This window comes from Pelophylax lessonae (assembly GCF_965119305.1).
Source record: "Pelophylax lessonae genome assembly, chromosome: 6".
NCBI classification, from domain to species: Eukaryota; Metazoa; Chordata; class Amphibia; order Anura; family Ranidae; genus Pelophylax; species Pelophylax lessonae.
The window spans coordinates 174,290,468-174,317,745 of record NC_138773.1 but is presented as its reverse complement, the minus strand read 5'-3'; the positions used below and the strand labels follow the sequence as shown (position 1 = coordinate 174,317,745).

General features: G+C 41.3%; 1 protein-coding gene across 1 annotated transcript in view; it reads left to right on the top strand.

The window, feature by feature from the left end:
• DNAH7 (dynein axonemal heavy chain 7) overlaps positions 1-27,278 on the top strand; it is a 368,896-nt gene that overhangs the window by 271,605 nt on the left and 70,013 nt on the right. Inside the window, exons 39-43 of the mRNA XM_082262147.1 lie at positions 4,617-4,952; positions 9,560-9,686; positions 10,633-10,827; positions 22,775-22,867; positions 24,626-24,802. Of these exons, the coding sequence (XP_082118273.1) occupies positions 4,617-4,952; positions 9,560-9,686; positions 10,633-10,827; positions 22,775-22,867; positions 24,626-24,802 (928 nt within the window). The remainder of the gene's footprint in view (positions 1-4,616; positions 4,953-9,559; positions 9,687-10,632; positions 10,828-22,774; positions 22,868-24,625; positions 24,803-27,278) is intronic.

Genomic DNA, 27,278 nt, shown 5'->3' with positions numbered 1-27,278 from the left:
CTAGCCCCCTAGGTGACTCAGTGCTTATCCAGACAATGTTGTGATTAAACAGAGATCCCAGTCCAGGTCAGACCGCTCAGCACCAAGATAAGAACAAAGTACATTGCACAATAACATAAGTATAAACATCCCACAATGGTTCAATAACAAGGTACAGTGATCACAATATTAACCACCTGTTCATAAGATGAGCAAGACTGACAGAAACAATAGGTGACTTCATTAACACAGTTAATAATGGAACTGCACCCTAGGAGGCACAAAATAGGAGAGACAAACATTTGTGTATTCTGTCCAATAGACAAGTCATCAGAAGACAAGCCATGTCCCAGCTGTCTGAAAAAGTGGAATTATTTTTATCTTCATAGATTTCTTAAGGGATATTGTTGATGAATATTTTTGTCCCAAGTGAAGGAGCCTCTCTAACTTAGTCTGCAGGAGGGTCACCATATCCCCTCCGACCATTACCCTGTACAAGATTAATATTCCATCTGTCCATCCACTCCAGAAGGGAAGCTTTATTGTCCTTATTCAGAGAATAATCCAAACCACGTTATGCAATGTCCATTAAGTGGTGGCCAATCATTAGAGAATGATCTGCTCTCTCCATGGGCCATAATCAGTGGGTAGGAAGCTTGCTCCTCATCCTCTCCAAAAGCTCCTGTCCTGGTTGGGTCTGTCACAGCCAGCAATGTTTTTTTTTTACACTCAGCTGTCAGTGGGGAACAACGGATGATGAGTCATCTGTTGTTAAGGATGTGGCGGCCGACTTTCTGGTCCTTAACAACCAGCTAACACTCCTTAACAACTAGCTAACAACCAGCCCCTAAAATTTGCATCTGAACTGCATCTAAATTCGCAGCAGAACAGCTGCTTAGGAAATTTGCAGTGAAAATGGAGGGGAAATTCGCACCAGACCGGTGTGAACCCAGCCTAAATATAATATAGATAGAAAATGTAATGAGGATAAAGGTGAACTAGCACTTTCAGCATTAGCTTTTTTATTTACCAGAAGATAATCCATATTTTGGAATAAAGTCAGTGTACAGTCAGGAAACAAACACAGGGACATGTATGCACACATCATGCAAACAGAGCCTTGCTTTGGTTTACAACTTGCCATTGGAGAAGTATAGAGGCTGCAATGGCTGGTCACAAATTAAAAAGGCTAGTTTCCTAGCTATAATGCTGGACCACTGGCTTCAATGGTTTCCTAGTCAACGGCCCTGCATAAGTGTAGTGATAAGAAAGTCGAGAAGAATGAAAAAAGTCATTATCTGGGTGTTTGTTCTGAACCAAACCTGAGGATTTTTGGAAGCAAGATCTCCAGCATGACAACAAGAGAGCTAGCAGTTTTAGAAGGAAAGGTCCAAATTACATCTCCAAGTTTCTTCTCATGACATGTTTCCTTTAAACCCAGAGACCTAGGTCAGGACAGCCATGCTAACCCTAGTCAGTATGCTGCTTTTTTAAGAAGAACCTGAACTGTAGAATCCATGCTTATAAAGGCAGGCAGAGGGCAAAGGAAAAAACTGCCTACATTGCCTGTAGGTTCTCTGCATCTGATATTTTCTTGGTTACTGACATAACATGCCTTGCCCTGCACTGTCTTCTTATTAAGCAGCCGTCTTGTTAGAGGCAGGGTTTTGCTTCCACCGGTCAGAGGCTTCAGCAAGAACCGTGAGCAGCAAAATAGTGACATCAAATCTTATTTTTTATTTTTTTATTTTTTCTTATTTTAAATCACCTAAAACTAGCAGTCAGAGGCTATCACACTGCAGATACAGTATCTCACAAAAGTGAGTACACCCCTCACATTTTTGTAAATACTTTCTTCTATCTTTTCATGTGACAACACTGAAGAAATTATACTTTGCTACAATGTTAAGTAGTAAGTGTACAGCTTGTATAACAGTGTAAATTTGCTGTCCCCTCAAAATAACTCAACACACAGCCATTATTGTCTAAACCGCTGGCAACAAAAGTGAGCAAATCTTCACTTTTTAAGTTCAGGTCAACTTTAAGGTTAAAGGAAGAAAATCTGTATAATGGATATTGAAGAAACAGTTGTAGAATTATTTAAAGGCCTCCAATTAAAGTATAGGTTAAGCCTTACCTATTAAAACAAGCCATTTAAATAGAAATACAAGGCAAAACATTTGTGTATTTAAAAAAAAAAAAAAAACAAGCCCAGTGAAGAGCTTGTCAGCACAGTCTTGGCCATTAGAGGACAGGCATGTTGTTCTGCCAGTGCAGCCATAAAACTGACCACACTGGGATAGATGTAAAACAAAGAACCAATGCGCTACCAATGGAGTGGATGTGATAATAAAGTATAATGATAATGTGAAACAAGAATGAAAATAAAATGAGAATAGGAAGAAGCTGCCAATTTTAAAACTGTCATCACTACAAAAGAAGCAAAAATGAAAGAAAATCGGCGCTAATTTCCAGTGAATAAATTAAAAAAACTGAAAATAAATCAAAATGCTATGAATCGCATACTAATCAAAGTGCAATGCAAATCCCAAGAAAGGGATACATCAAAAACAAAGATGTGAATAGCAGTGATCAAATGCAAAATGTAGTAATATGAAATGAAAAATGAATACATGATGATTCGCATACTGCAACACAAGATCAAAAATTGTGCAATTCATGCGGCAAATCCAGAATAAATAACGTGATGTATAAAAAATAAATAAATAAGTGCAGCAAATGTTAATCAAAGAAAATAGTCCATGTGCAAAGTAGTGATGCAAGTAATGTGCTTCCAAGAATAAACTGTGACTCTTGTGATTCTTCTCAATGATCAAGTGACTCTTGTGATTCTCCACTGTAGTTGGTGGGGACAATATATTACCAAAGCGAGCTAATCCTTAACCATGTGCAATGGCCGCTCACCTCCATAAACTCGTATGAGCGTTTTAGTGATAATATCACCAGATAGGAACACCAGGTCTTCCTCCACAGATGGGGTTTTACTGGGGTCAGTGGGGGGTCCCTCTCTCCTTTAGGGTACACTGCCAGTAATGTAGTACTGAGCCGCCTCTTTAGGGTAATAACAACCAGGTACTCCTCCTACAGCTCTCGCTCATCTCAGGGACAATAATGAAAAGGATCTCATGGTGTAGTAAATCAAGATTATTTATTGAATAAAAAATACTGTAAAACTCACAGTAAGGATAATAACAGCGTGTATCCCCTGATGCGGTACAATCCGATACTTCCGGTCTTGGCCGTAGACCAGAAGTGACGTCACCCGGCTCCTCCCAAAAAGGGCAGTGTACCCTAAAGGAGAGAGGAACCCCCCACCAACCCCAGTAAAGCCCCATCTGTGGAGGAAGACCTGGTGTTCCTATCTGGTTATATTTTACTAAAACGCTCATACAAGTGTATATGGAGGTGAGCGGCCATCGCACATGGTTAAGGATTAGCTCACTTTGGTAATAAAAGGAAATACAAAGTGGCGCAAGCTAATAGCACTAAACTAAAAGGTAGTCCATAGGGTAGCCAATTAGGCTATCATAAAAGTCTTTTATAATGAGACAGGAAACAGTCCATGCGCTCAGGGCCAGCCTAATGGGGAGCGGAAGCAATCTCCAAACATGAAAAGAAACAAAGAGAGAAAACAGGCGCCTCTGAGTAAAGACTGTAGTATTTAATTGGCAAGATACATTAAAAACTTACATCAAGGTAAGTAAATGTAGGTAAGGTGGGTCCTTCCGGCATCCATTTACCGCATGGGGTCACCGCTGGGGTCCTCTCAGTCCTTCCTGTTCCTGTCCGGCAGGAAGTGGAGTAGTGTCACTGACATGGAACTGAGGCTGAGACCGCAGGGTGAAATGCAGGGTATTTACGCAAAGCTATGCAAGGAGGACAAGATACTTTTTAACACAAGTGCATGGTACTACAAACACATATCAGGAATATGAAATGTTGGGGTAACAACTACTAACTTTTGCCCCTTTTTTTTAAAATCAGATTTTGGGTAAGTTCACTGAACTATGAAGCTTTTTATAATGTTACCACCATATATTATTTGCAAAATGTGCTAGTCACAACTGATCTTTATAATTTACAAAAGGTTTTATTGCATGTTCAAGATAATTTATCACATGTGATAGTTTTGTTATACTATTGTTTTTTGCACTGTTTAAGTAAAGTCAATTCACAGACATTATCACACTGATTCTCACTGTTCAAAGTACAGTATTATGTCTGACTAATGCTGTTCACTTCTGTAAAGATTAAGGAGCCTTTGAGATGTAAAAAAACAAATGGATTTATTAAAAAAAAAACGAATAACTATTTTATGTAAATGAATAACAATTTCACATCCCTGTGATATTTAAGTATATGAATGAAATGTGTTAATGAGTAAATTATTATAAAAAAATTACTGAACACATGCCATAAATTATGTGCATGAATTAATATGAAGTGTGTGATGCTGGAACCCTATATTATAGGTTCTAAATTAAAAAATAATTTTGAAATCATTTGATCATTAATAATTCATTCATTTAATTAATCATTTCGTTTATGGCACACAGTAAACATTTTTTCAACACTAAAATCTTGTTTGTTATGCCCTCTTTTTCTTATACTTCCAGGCAGTTAAAAGAAATTGAAGATAAGATTCTAGAAGTGCTTTCATCTTCAGAAGGAAACATATTAGAAGATGAAACTGCCATTAAAATATTGTCTTCCTCCAAGGTCTTGGCAAATGAAATTTCTGAGAAGCAAGCTGTGGCAGAGGCAACAGAAAAGAAGATTGATGCAACAAGAATGGGCTATCGCCCAATTGCCATCCATTCCTCAATTCTTTTTTTTTCCATTGCTGACCTAGCCAACATTGAGCCCATGTACCAGTATTCTCTTACTTGGTTTATTAACCTTTTTATAATGTCCATCGATAACTCAGAGAGATCAGATCATTTGCAGACAAGGTAGGCTATTTTACAAACATGTATTTTTTGTATATAAACAGTGGGTCTTTAGTCATGGAGGGTTAAGGCAGCAAACAAGGCTCCTTATGATCTTCTATGTTGCTGATGGTGGATATGTGTGTGTGGTCAAATGTCGAAGGAAGGTCATACACAGTCTTTTCTTCTCAAACACTGCATTTGCCATTCAAACACATTTGAGTGTTAAATAAATAGAAAATTGAGCATTTAAAAAGAACACCAGTCAGCACAAACCCCTATTCTTTGTTTTTGTATCAGTGACTATTGTCAAGGGATAAGAAAGGGAGGATAAATTCAAAATGTTGTGTTTGCCACTGGCACAGAAATACAGGAAAATCTTCCAATGGGAACACCTGCCAAGGTGCGACTTTTCTTCACTTTGGGTAGACTTTCTGTCACTGTCACGACTGATAATTTCGGTGATAAGAAAACAGAAAATGGTAAAACTGGACAGAGGATCTAACACTTCCTCATTCTATCCAAAGTGAAAAAAATAACTTTGGCTGAATTTCTACTTTAAAGCTCACTCACTAAAAGTGACAGTTATTTATAAATGAATACAATTACTCATAGCAAATTATTTTGCTATGAACTAGAAACAGTGGCATACCGAACACAAATGGCATCTGGGGCCTGCAATTTTTTGCTACTCCCCCCTAAAAAAAATTATGTGAATGAATAAAGCAGTGCACACAGCATGCCACACCTGAATTGTGGGCATGGTCATATTGCATTATGAGTGGAAGGGGCTTAAAGTGGCATAGGTAAATAAAACCTGAGCCTACTCCCTTTTACTAGCACACACATGCCACAGTCCTTTTACTCACAAAATATGCTTTAATGACGGTGCCACAAGCAAATCTGTAAGGCCTCTTTCACACAGGCATTGGTCACGGAGAAGCGCTCTGTGTTTTGGATTGCTCTTAACCACTTAAGCCCCGGAAGATTTTACCCCCTTCCTTACCAGGGGGTATTTTGCGATTCGTGCGACGCTGTACCTAAACGAATTTGACGTCCTTTTTTTCCCACAAACAGAGCTTTCTTTTGGTGGTATTTGATCACCTGTGCGATTTTTTGGATCATGCGCTATAAACAAAAAAGAGCGTCAATTTTGCAAAAATAACAATATTTTTCAAATTTTTTTATATTAAATTCCCCCCCCCCCCCAAAAAAAATGTAAAACTCAAAATCTTTTAACATTTTCGGACAATTTGTTTTATGCTACATATGTTTGGTAAAAAAAATCGCAAAAAGCGTATTTTGATTGGTTTGCACAAAAGTTATCGCGTTTACTAACAAAGGGAAAGATTTATGTAATTTTTGGTGTTTTTTTAATGCGTAATTGCGGCGATCTGCGATTTTTTTTGCGGTACTGCGACATTGGGGCGGACAGATCGGACCCTTGACTGACATTTTTGACACTTTTGGGGTTACCATTGCCATTACTGCAGTAATCAGTGCTATACATATGCACTGTTACTGTAAAATGACACTGGTAGTGAAGGGGTTAACTTTATTTGAGAGGGAGGGGCTGTGTGTGTCCCTAGGGCGTGATTCTAGCTGTGATTGGCTGTGGCTTGAGGTGTAGGAACAATGATCAACGGTCCTACATAGTAGAACCGTATGATCACTGTTTCTACACAGGGGAGAATGACAGGCGGCTTGTTTACACTAGCTGCCTGCCTTTCTCCCGCTGTCACAGACGATTGTGATTGAGCGGCGGACATCGGGTCCGCCGCTCACACACGCGGGGGGGGGGTCCGTGACCACGCGGGAGCGCGCCCGCTCCCCAGAGCCTCACAGGCTAGTGATGTACCAAGTGACGGCAAGTGGTTAAGAAAGCATTTGACAGGTGGTGAGGAGGCCTTGTTTCTCCTTCTCACCATCTGCTTTAATCTCTCAAACCCTGCACCAATGTGCTGCAACCACATGCATTGCACACGGTTGTGGGGCAGTTGCAGAGTGGCCCAATGCACTTGAATGGGTTGCATTTGGTGAACGGCAGCTCCTGCCAAAAGCAATATGGGGTAAAATTCCTGCTGCAATATTCGTACATCCCGAGGCTAAGGGGGAGCAGTTGGGGGGTGGTAAAAATGCAGCTCCACAGCAAGGTTTGCCCCCCCAACCAGTAGTGTGAACGAGCCCTAAAAAGACATGCACAAACTTCGGCACACTTATTTTAATAAAATTAAACTCTTCTATTACATATGGTTTTCTGCACACCGCTCACCTTACAGAAGAACTTTAGGAGTAATTTATTTAGAGTGCAGAAGTCAGGAGTGTCAAATTAGATTTGAAAAAGAAAGATAGAAGCTGATTGGTTGCCATACACAGCTGCCTCATTTTCTGTGGCCAGAGTTGATAATGCACAGGACACTTCACAGAGTACAACCAACACTATCTCCTCTTCTCAGTACAAATCACCCCCCCCCCAAGCTCATAGTCCCCCCAGTACAGATCTCCCCAGCACAAACCTCTCAGTACAGACTCCCTTCCCAATACAGACTGATACTCCCAACACAGAACCCTCAGTGCAGACTCCCTGTCCATCACAGACCAACAACCCCCCCCCAACACAGACTGCTCAGTACAGACCCTTACCCTTCCCCACCATAGACCCCTCAGTGCAGACCTACCCCCTCCCCCCAGCACAGATCAAACACGCCACAGACCCCTCAGCACAGATTGTCAACCCAGCACAGATGGACCCCTGTAGTACAAACCCCTCAGATTAGACACACACCCCCACCTCCCCCCCAGCACAGACCCCTCAACACAAACTGACTCCCGACCCCCAGCACAGACTGACCCCCACATAGTACAGATCTCTGAGAACAGACTGACCCCCCCAGTACGGACCAGCACGCCCCAGCAGAGACTGATAGCTCAAAATCAGACCTCTCAGCACAGACTGACACCCCCCAGCATAGACTGACCTTCCTCAGCACAGACCCCTCAGCAAAAGTCCCCACAGTACAGACCAACCCCCCCAGCACAGGACTGAAGTTGTTAAGTTGTTGTTCTGCATTTTAGCAATGAGAGGTTTTCTTACTTTTCCAGGAAAATTAAATGTGAAACCCATATGCTTACTGTTGGCAATTTTGTGTTTTTTTCCTTTATTCCAGTTTTAATGGATCAACTCAAATATGGGGTATTACACATCCACATTGCACCACGGTCAATAATTGAGCAAAGTTAAAATTATGTTTCATTGATTTAGTGTTGCTAGATTCTATATTAAAGAATATGTAAGTAAAACTTGCAGTTCCCTACTAGCAAGACTATAAGTCATAGCAATTTCTAATATATAATAATAACAATACAAGCTGCGCTAAAAAATTATCAATGATAAAGTGCAAAATTAATGTCCAATGAATAAAGTGTAAGATTACCACAAAAGTGACTGATCTGTAAATCTGATTAATAAAAAATATTGAAACAATCAATAATAAAGTGCAAAATTAATGACCAATAAATTAAGTGTAAAATTGCTACAAAGGTGACCAATCTATAAATCTGATTAATAAAAAAATAATGAAACTATCACATAAATAGTGGCTGAAAAAAGTCCCAAAATTGTGAATGATGAATGAATAAATGAGTGAGAATATTAAATAATAGTTCTTGAGCACATAACAGACACACGTGATATGAGGTCCTCCAGCGCCTGTGCACCAATCCACCATCGCATGCAAGTCTGCTTACCAGATGACACAGGTAACGGAATCAAACTACCAATTGGAGAAGGACCAAGATACACCGATGTTCCTATGACCCTACAGGACTTCCAACTGAATGGAGAAAGCAGGAGGAATCCCAGGATGAACCCGCTGCAAGGTGGGGGGGGCGGTGTGATCCACCTGTATAACCACCGCTCGTCCCACACTTAAAAGGCCAAAGATCGCCAAACAGCAGCCATAAAAAAGAATAATAGGGTCACGGCGTGCTGACGTCACCTGAGCTACCCGGAAGGACAGGCAGAGAGTTAATTTACAGATTGTAAGTGTATTTTTAATTCTTTAATAAACGTTTTAAAGCTTTACACTATGGAGCCCCTATTTTTTTAATCTTTTTCCTTCTCCAATTGATTGTTTCATTATTTTTTTACTAATCAGATTCATAGATTGGTCATCTTTGTGGCAATTTTACACTTCATTTATTGGTCATTAATTTTGCACTTTAATAAAAAATATTGAAACAATCAATAATAATCAGATTTACAGATCGATCACTTTTGTGGTAATCATACACTTTATTCATTGGTCATTCATTTTGCACTTTATCATTGTTCATTTATCAGCGCAGCTTGTATTGTTCTAATTTTATTTGTGGTATCTCACTGGAAGATGCAGCTTTCTCTTTTAGTCACTAGCACGAATATATAGCTTTTGTATAATAACCCATTTGTAATACATATTTATATTGTTTTTTTTGTTTTGTGTTTCGTGTTAAAATGTTTACTGTTTAATTAGTTAAGAAAAATGCATTTATTGATAAAATGTTAACTGAATTTGTCATTTGGGTGCTTTCAGAGCTGCCATATGTTTTTAATACCAATGTACATTTGTCATTTTTTGTTCATTTTCAAGGCTTCAGATTCTCAAGGATCACTTCACGTACTCATTATATGCGAATGTATGCCGTTCACTTTTTGAAAAAGACAAGCTTCTTTTTTCATTCTGTTTAACAGTAAATCTTCTTAAGCATGAAAAACTGGTAAGAACTGTTTGGACCTTTCATGAAAGCACTTGCTTTATATAAATCTTTATATACCCAGAGAAAAATGTGATGGCTCCACAAATAATAACAAGTGATCTAAAATACAAAATTGGATGGGAAGGCAAACTTTGGCACTAACAGGAGGTTTTAAACGTCCCTAATCAGTACAACTAAGCATACATGCAGAGCAGGGCACTAAAAACTGCTTGGTTCCTGCACCTTATACAGGCAGTCCCCAGGCTACAAACAAGATATGGTCTGTAGGCTTGTTCTTATGTTGAATTTGTATGTAAGTTTGAACAGGTACATTTTTTAAGTTTAACTCCAGCCAAAAAAATATTTTGAAGGTTTTTGGATAGCATGGGGAAAGGGTTCACACCCCTGTAACATCTTTTTTTTTTTGTTGTCTGTGCCTCTGCTCAGAAGATTTCACCTCAACTTCTGTCCCTGTGGCAATTAGATTTTGAAAAATTTGGGTTGTTGTGGAAACATGGATTGGTGATAAAGCTTCACTGGAGACATCTTTTTTCTATGATAACTCTTACAGAGGTGAATTCCCTTTCCTAGGGGTAGATTAGCTCCCACTTCCTGTTGTCTCCTCCTGTTTGTAAGTATGAGTTGAATGGTTCAACGGGCTGGCAAACTACTTTTTTTTCAGATTGTGCCATGCCAAACTGCATGGTACTATGTTACAGTGCAGTTTGGTGGCCACCTCGTATTTGTAAGATGAGTTTGGGGTGCTAATAACAATTAAAACCAAGGGCAGGATATTCACGAAAGGCACAGATTGTGCCTTTCCTGCACAATATTCCGGTTGGCTGATACTACCATGCGCTTCACAGTATAGAAGTGTAAAGTCTTAAAGTAAATGGTCTGGCCCATGATTTTAATATTTATTTTACATTCTGAAAGCCCTCCTTAAAAAGCAATGTCATTGTTCTAGGTTGATGAGGAAGAATGGATGTTTTTGCTGACTGGAGGCATAGGGCTGGACAATCCACACTCCAATCCATGTACCTGGCTACCCCAAAAGTCCTGGGATGAAATATGCCGTTTGGATTCCCTACCGAGATTTAAAGGCATTCGCAAGGATTTTATGAGGCTTAAAGATGGTTGGAAAGCTGTGTATGATAGTTTGGTAAGTGAACACATTTACATTAAAATAAATGTGTAGTGTACACTGTAGAATTTCCAAGATGCAATGATCTTAAAAACATAGGTGCAAAGGTAAGTTCTCTTTCTGATGTCCTTTTTTCAAATATTCAAGAAATTACAGAATAAAATTAATTCTTTAGAAGGTGACAAGGTCTACTGCACCCTGTCCATTACTAATGTAGATATTGTTTGTGTGCTTATAAGCATCAAAAGTGCTCATTATTTCTCAAATATTAGCATTACATGACCCAATATTTGTTCAATCAATGCAAATCATGTTAAAATCAGTCTTGCAAAGACCAGTTGATGTATGGCTACCCTAATGTATAAAAAAAAAGTATTTAAGTACTGTGGTACTTCAAACTGGGCAGCAGAAAATGTTACTGTATCCTGGAAAGTTTACAGGAACATAAATATTAAAACCTACAAAGTGGCAGTAATAACTTTCAAGCAATTTACTAATGCTGGCCACAAATGGATCCAAAATTCCTCTAGTTCAGCAGGGACCCTCTAGATTTCATTCCTTCTCTGGTTGTTCCTGCTAGAAAGCAGTCAATCTTCTCTCGAACGGGAAGGTTGGTATCCATTTTAATTTGATCAGCGCATGCAGCTAATTGGCTGCAGAGCTGATCAGTGTATTCTGACAGTGGAGAGGTCCCTGCTGTCAGAATACAATTGCACAACAGGGAGAATTCCTCCATCGACCTCAACTGTGTAGATGGGTTAATCCATTCACATTTTTTCAACAGTCAGCTGGTATGAGAGAGTTAAACACCAGAAAACCACATATAAAGAATAAAATACCCAGAAAATGGTATTTGGTTTAAAAAATACGTAAGAAATTGAATGCAGGGGGCGTGGCTTGGCACCGGACCTGAATGGCCGCATGGTAGAGGAGCTCTCTGCACTGGGGGATTAATATCAGCTTTTTGGTGTCTCATCTATCACCCCAACATGGTCAGATCGGGCCGCAGCGCTTCAGCTAGCCGAGTACCACCCGACCAGACGATCCAGAACTCTGGCAACATTCCAGCGATCTTTAGAGCTCAGTGGGAAGGCCAACGAGCGGCCTCGCCATCTCCAGCACCCCGCTCTCCTGAAGTACAGCCTGTCTCCTCCTCACCACTCCAACTGGGGACGAACATGGCGACACCACTGCCCAGCCTGGCGGACCTACAATCAGTTGCTGCCGATATAAAACATACCCTGGGATCAGCTATCACGGAGCTTTCAGTTGAGCTGCGTTCTGTAACAGCCCGCCTCACAGAGACAGAGAAGTCTTCGGTCACCCAGGCGACCCCCATTAAACAGCTCCAGCGATCAACTGATGCCCAAACAACACACCTTATCGAGATCAACAGGCACCTGGAAGATCTCGATAATCGGGGTCAGAGACACAATATTCGCCTGAGAGGTCCCCCTGAATCAGTGGAACCCCCCGCTCTGATGCCCGCACTGACCGCCATCTTCAATGACCTACTCGAGCGCCCAGCAGACACTCCAGTAGAATTTGAAAGAGCACACCGCGCCCTTCGACCGAGAGGAGCAGAAAATGATCCCCCGAGAGATGTGGTGGCATGCCTGGTCAGCTATCAAGTTAAGGAGGCTATCCTGAAGAAAGCGAGAGCCCGAGATCGCATCTCCTACGAGGGATCTGAGGTAAAGCTCTTCCAGGACTTATCCACCATAACCCTGCAAAACCGACGGGCTCTTCGTCCCCTGCTGGAAACCCTGCGTTCTAAAGGCATTACTTACAGATGGCGCTTTACCTTCTGCCTATCTGCTTCTTTCCGGGGCAGATCTGCAGCTCTCAGAGTCCCAGAAGATCTACCCGCCTTCGGTGAAGCCACGGAGGTCCCTATAATAGACTTACCTGACTGGTACAGCACCTTCTATACTCCGGAGGCCTGGATCTCAGTGACATCCTCATCAACTCCGAAGTCCCAAAGCCATCGACACAGACGTCGCCAATCACACCCTGGCTCAACACCCAACCGTGGAAGAGATGATCACCGGAACAGCCCTCGTCGTTCCCCAGCCCAGCAGAGGGAACATGTGGACCTCTAACTCCACTCTTACACTCAGCCTGGATGCCTGCCAATGTGAGTCTTTCCTTTCTCCCTGCTCTCTCCTAAGATGCCCTTTCCCCCGATTCACAGACTTCCTAACCACTCCATGCCTTCTATGGTTCCTGAAAATATTACCCCCCTTTCCTCCTGCTCGGTCACAAGCCCTGAATACCCTGAACAGAAATTGCAAGCAGTCTCGCTCGCTTGTGTCCCTCTCCCCCCCCCTCCCCAGCCCCCGCCATCGATCTGACTGTGAGACTGTTTCCACAGCCTGTTGCTTATTTCCCTATACACAAGCCATCACCATACTACACCTTAGCAATACATATTATCCCTGACATCCTGAAATACCGATGTCACCGATCCAAGCTGAACTGAACTTATTGCAGGAACTGTCTGGCCCCAAAGAAGATGTTCAGAAATCATTCCAGATCAGATTATCAAATCTGTAACCCTTGACCGATCGGAGGGACAACTGATCCCTGTCTCCTGCACTCATGCTGAAAGATGGTTACTGTTCTCACGACAGGATCTAATGTAATGTATGACTTAGGAATATTGTGCGGGCTCACGAAATCAGGCTTCTACACCTCTCAAATGTAGTTTAGGTGATGGATGGTGGCCTGGGTGTGGTGGGGGGGGGGGGGGAGATGGATGTGAGGGGAGTCTGATAATTTGACATCTAGCTGCAGAAAATGCAATCCTATATGCCTCTTCAGATAACTGTCGGCTGTCACTTCCCTATCTTTTTGCTCCAATCACTCCATCATCTTCTCCACCTCCTCTCCCCTTCTCTTCTCCCTTCCCTTCCCCTCCATCCCCTTCCCTTCCCCCCCTCCCTCTCCTACCCCCCCTCCTCATGTCCTCACCTCACTTATTCCCCTCAATCCCCCCCCCCCCCTTTTTCCCACTCTATCCCTTTTTTGTCCAACTCCTATTCCTATAATCTATGGGACTGATGATGTATACTTTGTTATGCTATACAATAGAAAGTAATATTATATTACATTGAGTTATATTTTAAGGTAGGGATTGTACATATAGCCTATAGGATTTCTGTGGACTTCTATAATCCCCTCAGCGATATGATCTTGCATCTACCTTACTTAAATCTTGCTTATTCTCTCATTGAAATGCAACTATACATCTAGGCTCAATAGAACTGTATTGCTAAATCAGAGGTATTTTGTTAAATATTCATATATCGATAATAACTATCACCAGGTTACAAAATGTACTGCAAACATTAATGTGATATTTGCCTGATGCCCTAATTTGACTACAGATCACAATCAATAAGCTCCAGTATCGAAATACAAAATTGAAATCCGGCCATGATATGATTTGGGGTTATCGAACATTGACTCCATAGATTATTTCCCCTCCCCCCATCCCTGCTCCTTCCCACCTTCTCTTCCCTCCTCACCCCCATCCATTTTCCCCCTCTCCACCCCTCTTCCCTCCTTCCCCCTGTCTATCCCCCCACCCTCTCCCCCCTTCCCCCCTCTCCTTCTCCTTTCCTTTCCCCTCCTCCCCCCCTTCCCCCTCCCTCCCCTTCTCTTCCCCCCTCTCCCCCCATCCCTCTCCTCTCTCTCTCACCTCCCTTCCCCTAAAATCCCCCCATCCCAATTACCCCCACATGTTCCCTCCATTTCCCTATACCCTCCTCAGTGATCTGGCTCCACTTCCTATGACCCTGATGACCCTGGCTCCGTAAGACCATTATCTGTATTTGTTATTGTACAAATCACTTCTTATCTGCCTTTTGAGACACCAAAATTTTTGTTTCCCTACATTTCCCTGCTATCCCCCAGTGCCGTGCAGTCCCACGGTTATCTGGTTTTTGTTTTAAGACCCCTCCCTGCACCACAACGGGTGCCTGTGCTTTACTTGGGGCTCCCGTTGAACCTAGCACCAAGTGCGCATTTCCTCGCCCCTCAGAATAAAGTTTTCCTGGTAATCTTGGTAAGCTTTCTGGGGGCGTTTCCTTCTATATCTCTTTTCTGTCACTCTCAATAACTCCTCCATCCTTCATATCTCTACTTTTCTCTTCCTCTTTTTTTTAATTCTTGAACCTTCCCCCCCTTCTCCTTTTTTTTTTTCCTTCCGATTTTGCCTCCCTTTCCCTATTCCCCTTCCACCATGACCAATCCCAAGTTGATACAAATACAAAACCGTGTCAAAATTCTCTCACTGAATGCACATGGCCTAAATGTGCCAGAAAAACATTCGCAAACACTATCAGAAGCCCATAGACTACGGGCACAAATTATTTTATTGCAGGAGACCCATTTTCGAACCGGTGACCCAATTTATCTTTCCAACAAACGATACCCTACGGGATTCCACTCCACGACAGAAGGCACCAAATCACGAGGAGTCTCGACTCTACTTGCACGTCAATTAGACTTTAAACTAGTTGACATCAAAAAGGATCCTAACGGTAGGTTCCTTTTTGTAAAGGGACTTCTTGCCTCTCGCCCAATTACAATCGCAAATGTATATGCCCCTAACACCAAGCAGGTGGCCTTTTTTCGTTCAACCTTACAGGAACTTCAGGACTTCACAACCGGGCTTCTAATTCTTGGAGGTGATTTCAATGCCCCTCTGAACCCCTTACTTGACTCCTCCACAGGCAATTCGGTCCTTCCCTACAAGGCTTTGCGACAAATCACTACACAACTTCAATCCCTCCGACTCCATGACACCTGGAGATTGACCCATCCAGACACTAGAGACTACACCTTTTTTTCTTCACCTCATCAAAAATTCTCTAGAATCGACTACCTTTTCCTATCCCAGCCAGATCTTCCTTATCTCTCTTCCTCCTCAATAGAAACCAGTGTGCTATCAGACCACAATCCTGTCACCCTAACTTTGAGGTTTCCAGAAGTGGAAACAAGAAGTAAGACTTGGAAACTTAATACCTCACTCCTAAAAGACACACTGGTAACCACAAGGATCCAAAACACCCTGAAAGACTATTTCAATCTGAATGATACTCCAGATACCACAGCTCTGACCCAATGGGAGGCGCACAAGTGCGTGATCCAGGGAGAATTCCTTGCACTATCTGCAACACTTAAACGGGCCCGACAGAAAGACCTTACGGATCTATACTCTAAACTCGAAGCACTTGAAAAATCCTTCAAACGCTCACAGGCACAATCCACTCTATCAGAATTGACAGCGATACGAACCGAACTGCGAGATAGGTTGGGCTTACAAGCTCACCGCAGACTCGTTCTTTCCCGCAAATTATTCTACGAACAGGGGAATAAAAGTGGTCGCCTTTTGGCGCGTTCCATACGCCCACAGCACACGTCCTCCCCAGTACACCTTATAAAAGATGCTTCTGGTAAGGACCACCACTCTAACCCTGACATTGCAAAACAATTTGAGTGTTATTATAGGAAACTATATAATCTTACGGACTCACTTGCCACTAAATCTTCTCCAGAAGCCAGAAAAGCTCAACTGGATAAGTTCTTCCATGATCACGGCATAAGTCCCATTTCCGAGTCCGATGCGATTTCCATGGAAGCCCCCATAACTGGAGAAGAATTGCACCGCGCCCACAAAGAAATGAAGCCGGGGAAAAGCCTGGGTCCCGATGGGCTCTCACTTCAGTACTACCGTTCTTTTGCTGATACTCTCACACCACATTTTCTCCGTGCATTTGGGAGCTTAGCTACATCCCCCAACCACCCACCTTCTCTCCTGGAGGCACATATTTCTGTTATCCCGAAATCAGGAAAAGACCCCTCCCTAGTCACAAGTTATAGACCAATCTCCCGCCTAAATGTTGATGCCAAGCTATATGCAAAAATTTTGGCCAATAGAATACTCCCCTTTCTGCCATCTCTCGTTTCCCTTGACCAAGTAGGCTTTGTTCCCGGCAGGGAGGTGAGAGATAATACCACAAAGGCCCTTAACATTCACCACTGGTTGACAACAAAGCAAACCCCTGGGTTATTTCTCTCTTTGGATGCAGAGAAGGAGTTCGACAGGGTGGCCTGGGACTACCTATTGAAGACCCTGGAGTCCATTGGATTCCGAACTAGGATGCTCTCGAACATCCAGGCGCTTTACACAGATCCAACTGCTAGAGTCAGGGTCAATGGTCACCTGTCGGACGCGTTTTATCCCTCGAGCCCTTCCTGAACATGCTTCACCAAAACCCTAACATCCATGGTGTACAGATTAGTAATACCACCCATAAAGTAGCTGCGTTTGCGGAAGACATGCTTCTTTTTTTGTCGCAACCGCACATATCCATTCCGAACTTATTGAAAGACCTGGAATATTATGGTTCTCTATCCAACCTCAAAGTTAACCATTCAAAATCAATGGCCCTCAACGTCTCCCTACCTCTTACTGAGGTGAGTCGTTGTCAATCTAATTTCCCCTTTCTTTGGGAAAACACAACACTCCCATACTTAGGCATACATATTCCCCGTGACCTGTCACATCTTTATGCTTCCAACTATCAACCCCTCCTGTCATCAATCAATACAGATTTGAAATCATGGAGGAACATTCAGGTATCATGGTTTGGAAGGGCCGCCATTCTTAAAATGTCTATTCTCCCCAAATTGTTGTACCTTTTCCAAACAATCCCCATACATATACCCCCAGCCTTTTTTTCTTCCCTACGCACTTCATGGCGGACCTTCATCTGGCAAGATAAACCACGAGGATTAAGTTTTCTCGTCTTACAGCCCCTAAACACAGAGGAGGTCTCAACTTGCCAGATGTGACCAGTTATTACAAAGCATGCCTTCTCGGCAGAATAGTTGATTGGACCCTTCACGCTGACCATAAAGAGGTGGTTGAGATGGAAAATGTCTGGACATCCACTCCGCTACATCTTCTACCGTGGCTTCCTTTGTCAGACATACCTCAATCTCTTAAAATACACCCCTTCATTGGGCCTCCGCTACTCATCCATGATGCATGGCGTAAGAGGATGAAAATTGATCCCCGCTGTGGCCCATTGACCTCCCTTAGGTTAAATCCAGCCTTTCCACCATGCATGTCTACCGGCTTTCTGCGCTCCCTTTGGCCCACCAGGAAATCCTAGCCAAACACTTTTACAAAGATGGAGCACCCATCTCGTGGGAAAGACTTAACTCCTCACTACACCCCCCAGGCATACCACTGTGGACATTCTTTCAAATGCGCCACTTCCTCTCTTCTAAAGGCACCCCAGCTTTATGGTCGAGACCCAGGACACCATTGGAAAACATATGTGAACGCTCCCATCCTCAAAGACACATAATCTCAGAACTATATGGTCACATACTTGATGCCCCATCTGCATCCTCTGCTACTTTTACCCTTGCCTGGTCGAAAGACTTACAACTATCCCTTTCTGAAAAAGACTGGGAAGCAATCTGCCGCTCACCCCATCGCACCTCGATTAATGTCACTGCACAAGAAAATGGATACAAAATCCTTACCTGCTGGTACAGGACGCCAGACAAAATCCACAGATTCACCCCAACAGTTGACAACACCTGCTGGAGATGCAATGAATCTCCGGGCACCATGCTTCACATATGGTGGGCATGCCCAGTATTGCAACCCTTCTGGGAAAAAGTACAAGGAACCATAAAAAAGTCACATCCAGTGAAATTCCTTTCACCCCTGAAAAATTCCTTCTTAACTATTCCCCTAGAACCTCCAACTTCTCTCAAACTGCACTAGCACGACACATGATGAACGCTGCCAAACTTTGTGTGCCGTGCCACTGGCGCACATCTGACATACCCTCACTTAAAGAATGGTTCCGCAGACTAAATAGAACTGAAGAAATAGAAGAACTGATAGCTATTTCAAGGGAAGAAATATCCAAGTTGTCTGCAGAATGGCTGGACTGGATCCGATACAAAGAGACAGACGAATACAAATCCATCATCAGCTCTCCATAATCCGAATTCATAGATTTTATTATTTCTTTGGAGCCGGTTTCCCTGGAGGAATATGAGCAGGGAAACTGAGCTCATTTTCACCATTAGGTCCACTACTTCTGGATATCCCCCCTTGACCCTAATGCTCACAAACCCCTCCAATCCCTCCTACTTCCCTTTATAATTTTTTTTTTTTCTTTTTCTCTCACCTCTCCCTCTCTCCTAAATCTTCCTCTCTATCTTTCTTTCTATCATTCCTCTCTGCCTATCCTTTTCTATCTCTTTGACAAGCTATATTTCGGCACTCCCACAGATGGTTACCAAGAAGCCAGCTCCCTTGTTTCAGACACATGAAGGAAGCAGACTCATGAACCGTTTTGACAACCCCTCTGCCTGTAATAAAATTTGCCCATCATAACTTAGCCACTGAACAACAAACAAGAACACCCATCTTACCAGATGGACACTAACCCCCAAAATTTTTCTTTTCTTTCTCAACACATCTCTTTGCCAGAATATTATTTAAAGCCTCATCCCTCTCTCAATAGAGTGCTTCCACTTTATACGTTTTTGATTATGTCTTCTTGTGTCTGTAACCACGCATTCTCATAAGTTTTTATGCCATTATGTATCTTGTTATTATGTGGGTTCATTATCTCCCAATCTACTGTACTGTATACATTTCTTGTTACATTTTGCTTTTATCAAAATAAAAATTTGTTTATGGAAAAAAAAAAAAAAAGAAATTGAATGCAAGATATACACTATATTACCAAATGTATTGGGACACCTGCTTTTATACGCACATGAACTTTAATGGAATCCCAGTCTTAGTCTGTAGGGTTCAATATTGAGTTTGCCCACCCCTTGCAACTATAACAGCTTCAACTCTTCTGGGAAGGCTGTCCACAAAGTTTAGGAGTGTGTCTATGGGAATGTTTGACCATTGTTCCAGAAGCACATTTGTGAGGTCAGGCACTGATGTGGATGAGAAGGCCTGACTCATAGTCTACACTCAAATTCACCCCAAAGGTGTTCTATTGGGTTGAGGTTAGGCCAGTGAAGTTCCTTTGCCCCAAACTTGCTCATCCATGTCTTTATGGACCTTGTTTGTACACTAGTGCGCAGTCATGTTGGAACAGGAAGGGACCATCCCCAAACTGTTCCCACAAATTTGGGAGCATGAAATTGTCCAAAATGTTATGGTATGCTGACGCCTTAAGAGTTCCCTTCACTGGAACTAGGGGGCCAAGCCCAACCCCTAAAAAACAACCCCACATCATAATCCCCCCCTCCACCAAATGATTTGGACCAGTGCACAAAGCAAAGTCCATAAATACACAGATATACGAGATTGGGGTGTAAGAACTTGACCTCAACCTGATAGAACACCTTTGGGATGAATTGGAGCAGAGACTGCGAGCCAGGCCTTCTCATTCACATCAGTGCCTGACCTCAAAAATGTGCTTCTGGAAGAATGGTCAAACATTCCCATGGGCACACTCCTAAACCTTGTGGACAGCCTTCTCAGAAGATTTGAAGCTGTTATAGCTGCAAAGGGTGGGCCAACTCAATATTGGACCCTACTGACTAAGACTGGGATGCCAGTAAAGTTCATGTGCGTGTAAAGGCAGGGTCCCAATACTTTTTGATAGTGTATAGGAATTATTAGAATTATTGTAGACATAAGTCTTGTGCAGTATACAATACTTGTCAAATGTTGGAAATGAGAAACTAGTCTAGTTATTCTTTGTGAAAACATCGTTTTTTTATGTTAATATCTTTTAAAGTTCAAATATGCTAACAGTGTATCTTTTTCCTACATGTTGGTATGTTCTTTATATTAGGCCTCGATATATTACTTTATAAATAGATATGGGTGCAATTTCGCTCTGACTCCAGATGTATTGTCTCAAAAAAAGTCTGAGACCAGCAGCCATAGGAGTTTTGTGCAGAAAAGTTGCTGCTTCTTTTTAGCGTGACTGAACCACATGTCCAAAAATGTCTAAAATTATCAGCAAGAAATTGAAAAATAAATATCAGCGTCATCATTTCTCACAAACATTGCTTAATATAAAGATGCTTACAGAGCCTTGACAAGATTGCAAGTCAGCTACCGGATCCACTTTTAACTTTGAGATGATACTGTTAGATGAGCAGAAAATAGACAACAGTACCACTGTCACTGACAGAAGGGAAATGCATTTCATTTCAAGCTGTTTGGCTATATCAGTATCTGATAAACATTGGGGTTGATATGCCTGGCTCAATTGCTATTCTTGAAGATAAGCATAAGGGGAAAAAAGTGAATTACCATGATAAACACTTTAAGTTGAAGCACTGCTTTTTTGTGAGAAGAGCAGCATCGGTGTACAATGTGGCTGCAGGCAGTGATTACTATTGCAGTAAAAATACTAGATGGTAACTATAGAATATAATGAAGTGTGAGTTAATATATGTATATATATATATATATGTATATGTGTATATATATATATATATATATATATATATATATATATATATATATATATATATATATATATATTCTAGAGCTAATTATCCTATAAATACAACGGTTTCAAGCTTTTATGCTTGCTCAGCACCTGTCATCCAGTTGTTACTCCATGAAGAAGGTTCAGTACTGGATCTAATGTAGATCTTTGTGGTCTCTGTTTTGAGTGTTGGTCAGAGTTCATCCAAGTTTAATCCTGTGTTGAGCCCTGCTATGAACATTGAGCCCCCTTAAATGGGCATCTACATAAACCAATAGACAGGCATGGAAGATGAAGGGAGTGTGCTATTCCTTGACTTTCCTAGCAACCAACTTAAATGTTCCACATATAAACACTCTGTGTTTTAGGGCCTCTAGAATGTTTGAGAATAAATTTGTAGGTATTGCAAAACCCTCAAAACATGTAGAGGAATATTAGTGATCCCCCAACGGTTTCAACACAAGATTAGGATTGGTACTAACGGGGGCTTATTAGTCTTAAATTTCAGCAGAAGGATGTAAGATACCTGGTATTGCGTTCCATCATTGAGGGGGAATCTGATATATTGGAGCAATTTTGAATGTGTGGAACTAATTTTATGTGAAATATGTAAATAAACGAAATTCTGCTATATACTGTTTTAGTTATAATCCTTGAGTACCTCAAAAGTCCATTGACCATAACCTAGGGCTTCTGCAGATATTGCAGGCAATTCGTACACACATTTCCCCTTTAAACTTCTAGTTTATAATACTTAAACTAACAATCTTGGGTCACCTTTTACATTCTCTGTAATAAAGTGGGGAAACTGGAGAGGAGAGGTTAGAAAAGCATGTATTGATAAAACAGTGCCTTTTTCACCTTTTGCATGCCATTGTTGAGGTGTTAAAGAAACAACTGGACTCTTTTTTTAAAAGGCCAGCAACCTAAAATGTATGTTGTAACTCCCCCCCCCCCCCCATCTTTCCTGTCTATGCACACAATGAATTGATCACCTGAAATACTCAATTATAAAACCCCTCTTCCTAAAGTATCTATTCAATGTCAAGGTTTATGCAGTCTGGTGTCAGTATAGCCCCATTTATATAATGTCTTTCGTTTGGTGGCCATGCATTATTTTTTTTAAATTTTTTTGCCATCCTATGATTTTTTGATTCGGCCTAGCATTACTTTGATACTAGAGTTTTTTTACACAGCATTGTTTATGCAGATATGCCAGCCACATGGAAACTCACTTTGAATCATTTTTTATAGATCTTCCTCTGTTTTAAAAACCAGTAATATTTATGATCGTTTTCGTAGTGTAGTATTTATAGGATCCTACATGTAGATAAAGGTGTGATGATAGTCTTTATGCTTCTGTACCAGTACACCTAAATTTCCTTCAATGTTGAATTAAATTGTTATTAAATGATAAATAAAGTAAAACCAATGTACTGTGCTTGTACTTGTAGGAACCACACCACGAGCCTTTTCCTTCTGAATGGCAAGAAAAAGTGGGTGAGTTCCAAAGGATGCTCATCATTCGATGCCTCAGGCCTGACAAAGTAAGTATTGTAGTAATTTAAAAGCCTGCTTATGCTCGGCTTTGATATAATGGTTTGCTGAAATAAAACATCAACATTGAACACTAATATAATGGAGCATGACAGAAAAATGTAACTGCAAATATGTTTCATTTGTTTCCCTCTTGTTATTATGAGAAAATATTAGCCTAAGCACAGGAAAGCCACTAAGCCAGGGCATGAACTTAATGCAGATCAGTTTATGCTGTTTAACTGGAAGAACAGATGCGCAGATGTTTTGCCAGCGAAAATTAGAGAGATTTATTTTAAAGTGATAAATTCCTAAATAAAATGTGCAAACTGTATCTATCTATCTATCTATCTATCTATCTATCTATCTATCTATCTATCTGTCTGTCTGTCTGTCTGTCTGTCTGTCTGTCTGTCTGTCTGTCTGTCTGTCTGTCTGTCTGTCTGTCTGTCTGTCTGTCTGTCTATCTATCTATCTATCTGTCTATCTGTCTATCTGTCTATGTATATATATATATATATATATATATATATACTGTATATGTACAGAGAGAGAGTGTAAGTGCAGGGGCACAACATGTACAGTATATGTCAAGTAATGTGTGTATATTTAAGCAAACATAAGGTATATTTAGGTTTAGGTATACATATATTTCTCAGAACATACAAGGCTTTTATTTTTAGTCTCCAAACTAGTTGAGTTTGGAAAGCATCTGTTAGCTAATGGCGCTTTTCCACTGCATGGAACCGTACCGGTTCGGCACCCTTTTGTGCTTTTCCACTGCTGGTACTGCATGGTATAGGGTCGGAACGGTTTTTGTTCTTGAGTTTTGATCCACACTGAGAGGAATTTACTAAGACTGGAGCAGCTGTAATCTGGAGCAACAACCCATCAGTTTCTGTCTTTAATTTTCAAAGCTTAATTGAACAACTTGAGGACAGAAGCTGATGGGTTACTATGCACAGCTGCTCCAGATTCTGTCTGCTCCAGTTTTAGGCCCCTTTCACACGAGCGATCCGATCAGATCCGCCTGTCAGTTTTTAGGCGGATCTGATTGGATACCGTATGCATCCCTATGGGGCAGCGGATGTCAGCAGAGACATGTCCGCTGACACCCGCATCCGATCCTGTCCGTGAAATCTGGACGGATGGAAACCCTACTTTCTATCCGTCCAGGGGATCAGATCGGATGGGATCGGATGAGAGCGGACAGGCGGTCTGCTCTCATCCGATTCCCCCATAGAGATGCATGGGGCTCTGAAACCTCCCTCTCCGCACACAGAGCGGAGAGGGAGCTGTCACCTTCCTGCTCAGTGGGGATCTGTGTTTACGATCCCCTGCTGAGCAGCACAAATCTGCCTACGGAGGCGGACTGTGTGAAAGAGCCCTAAGTAAATTCTCACCAGCTCCCCATGTTTGCATTTTTGGCACACGTTAAAACCCATGAACAGTATATAATGTCTAAAAGCAGAAATTAAATGGTTTTAGTTTTAGTTTATATCATACAATATTAGCGCAACAGTTTATCAAGTGCAAAGTTTCAGTAAAAGATGCACTAATCTTTGCTTCTTGTATATATATATATATATATATATATATATATATATATTTTTTTTTTTTTTTTATTGTGTTGATCTGTCAGTTAGTGCAGTCAATTAAAACAGAATAGATTTAGCGCATACACATAAATACACGTCCTTGATTTTATTACCTTTTGTTTAGCTGTTTTCATCTTTACTGAAGTAATATATATATATATTTTTATCTAGGTTATTCCAATGGTTCAGGAATTTGTAACAGAAAATTTGGGAAGACAGTTTATTGAACCTCCTCCATTTGATCTCTCCAAAGCATTTGCTGACAGTCACTGCTGTGCCCCACTGATTTTTGTGCTGTCTCCTGGGTCAGATCCAATGGCAGCCTTACTGAAATTTGCTGATGATCAGGTATTTATGGAAGTTTATGTTTTTAATAAAAATCACTGACAAACAGATATCGGAATCAGTTTTACCGTTGCTGTTTATTCACTTAGCTAAAGAACTAATCAGGCGTCTCTTTTACTGTACATGTGCAATGTAGTGGACATTGAATATTTTCCATATTAATTATATACTGTAACTATTTACCTAGTTTAAGGGGGAAGTGTGTTTATATGTGCCATGTACATTTAATAGTGCTCCAAAATCTGGCTAAACTTCTGTCTGATGACAATGCTGGGTAAGCCAATAAAGTTGGAAAGTCTGGACAATGATCTGGCTTTAAGGAGATCCATCAGAGTGTTCTAGAAAACTGTAATGTTTAGTGTCAAAATAAGCAACTTTGCTTGATGTGCACTTGTGAATGTCCATTTTAGAGGATAAGCATGGTAAATTTCTTAAGATATGGTCCCAATGGATAACTCACTTAGGACCTATGATACAACATATAGAGTTGGCTTATCCCCAGGGATGAGAAATGTCCACCTCCTTTCCCTACATATGTCCCTTCCCCACGTCCCCTCCCTTTCCAAACCCCTGTAGAACGTAAAAATGCATGACTTTTCTGTTACTCCTCTTTTCTGTTCTCCTTTCTCCTGTCTTTTCTTTTCTCCAAATGTAAAGAGAATACATATTTACATTGAACTTAATAATAGTCCTTAGCAGGCTAAGCTTAGCCTCAATTTTATATGCACACCAGGAAAAGGATACTTACAGTATTTAACCAGTTCCAGTCTGGGCCAATTCTGACATCCCTCTCCTACATGTAAAAAACTAAATTTTTGCTCAAATTTTTTTATTATTAATTATTTAATTACATTTTTGATATAATGTACCTTTTTTGGTTCAGCTTTATTGCTGTTACAAGGGATGAACATCCCTTGTGAAAGCAAGGACCGTGACAGGTGCTCTTTTTGGAGAGATCTGGGGTCTAATCTAATAGACCTTGGATCTCTCCTCTGGCCTCTAAATCATCTGATAAATGTGAAATTGTTTTTTTCCGATGCTTTAACAAGCCAGTAATGGCTTGTTCACATGAGACCGAAACAGGAAGTGATGAAATCCTCATCGCTTCCTGTTTCTGATAATGCCACAGTGGGAGGAACAACATCAGTTCTTCTCACTATGTTCCAGGAAGTGATCGCATCCCTACCAGGCTTCCTACCAGGCTCCTTGAGAGCCCAGGAGAGCCTAGTAAAGGAGGCAACGAAAGGGGCTGGACCCCGTTCCACTGCCTGTAAAAGTGATCCAGCGGCTCTATAGCCACGTGGATCACAAAACAGTAGTTTTCTTGGCGTGGGAAATAATAAAAGTCAGCAAATTATTTGCAAGGACTGCTAAGGGGTCTAACTATCAATATTTTCACTTCTAATTTCACCCAAGAATCAATGATTTTTCTAATAGAATCGTATATGAAAAATAGGTGAAGTGAAATAAGTGAAGTGAAAAGAAGTGAATATTCAGTGAAAGTTGGGTGAATTGTGTGGAAACATTGATAAATAGACCCTTATTCTTCATCAGATTCAGCTTAGGACCTAAGCAGGTAAATCTACAAATGTAAAATTGTAGAATCTTTGTTGTTCTGAAGTTACAAAACGAAGAAGAAGGTAAAGGAAAATCTCTGTTTTCACAAACTGAATGTTTTAATCTGATCATTTATTTGCTCAGTTAAACCTGTGCCTAAAGAAAGCTGTATTTTTTCACGTACAGAAATGTTAGCTGCTGCACTACAAATATTCTACGATGGATGCAGCCTAACCAGCAATCTACAATCTGCTTCATAAATACTCTAAATGGAAAAAAAACCCACACTACATATGAAGAGTTGTGATAATGGTTTTATTCCTTCATTTGGTGCAGAGATAAATCCACCTGGACCTCTGTCCTCATTTTTCACTCAATAGTGAGCTCTTCAACTGAGCTATTACCGAGTGAAATGCGTTAGTGGGCAGAGGTCTAGGTGGAGTTGCCTGTGCATCAAATGGAGGAAAAAAAAACGTTATTTCAGGTCTTAAACCAATTGTTATCCTAAAAAAAAAAAAGATCCTGTTCCCTTAAAGCATGTCACACGGTGTCAGGGCTCAGCAATCATGATCCTACCATTTTCTACTCTCCTCCCTTTACACTGACCATAGTGTATTATGGTTGCTGAGCCCTGACACCGTAGTCAGTTTACATGCCTCCGTAATCGGCAGCCCTGTACTTTCCTCTTCTGTGCACCTCTCCCCCCCTCCCTCCTCCCTGTCTGCTCATCTGTGCCCACCCCCTCCCCTACTGCTGCTCTCATAGTTACTTTAAAATCATTCAATCCCCTCTGTAATAGAGCAATAGGTGTCGCTGTGCCTGTGTTATAGAAAAAATATGCCGATTTCTACCTAAAGCAGAGCGGCTCCCGGCGACCATGTGACCACTGGGCTCTCGCTCTCTTCTCTTCCCCTCCTCCCTG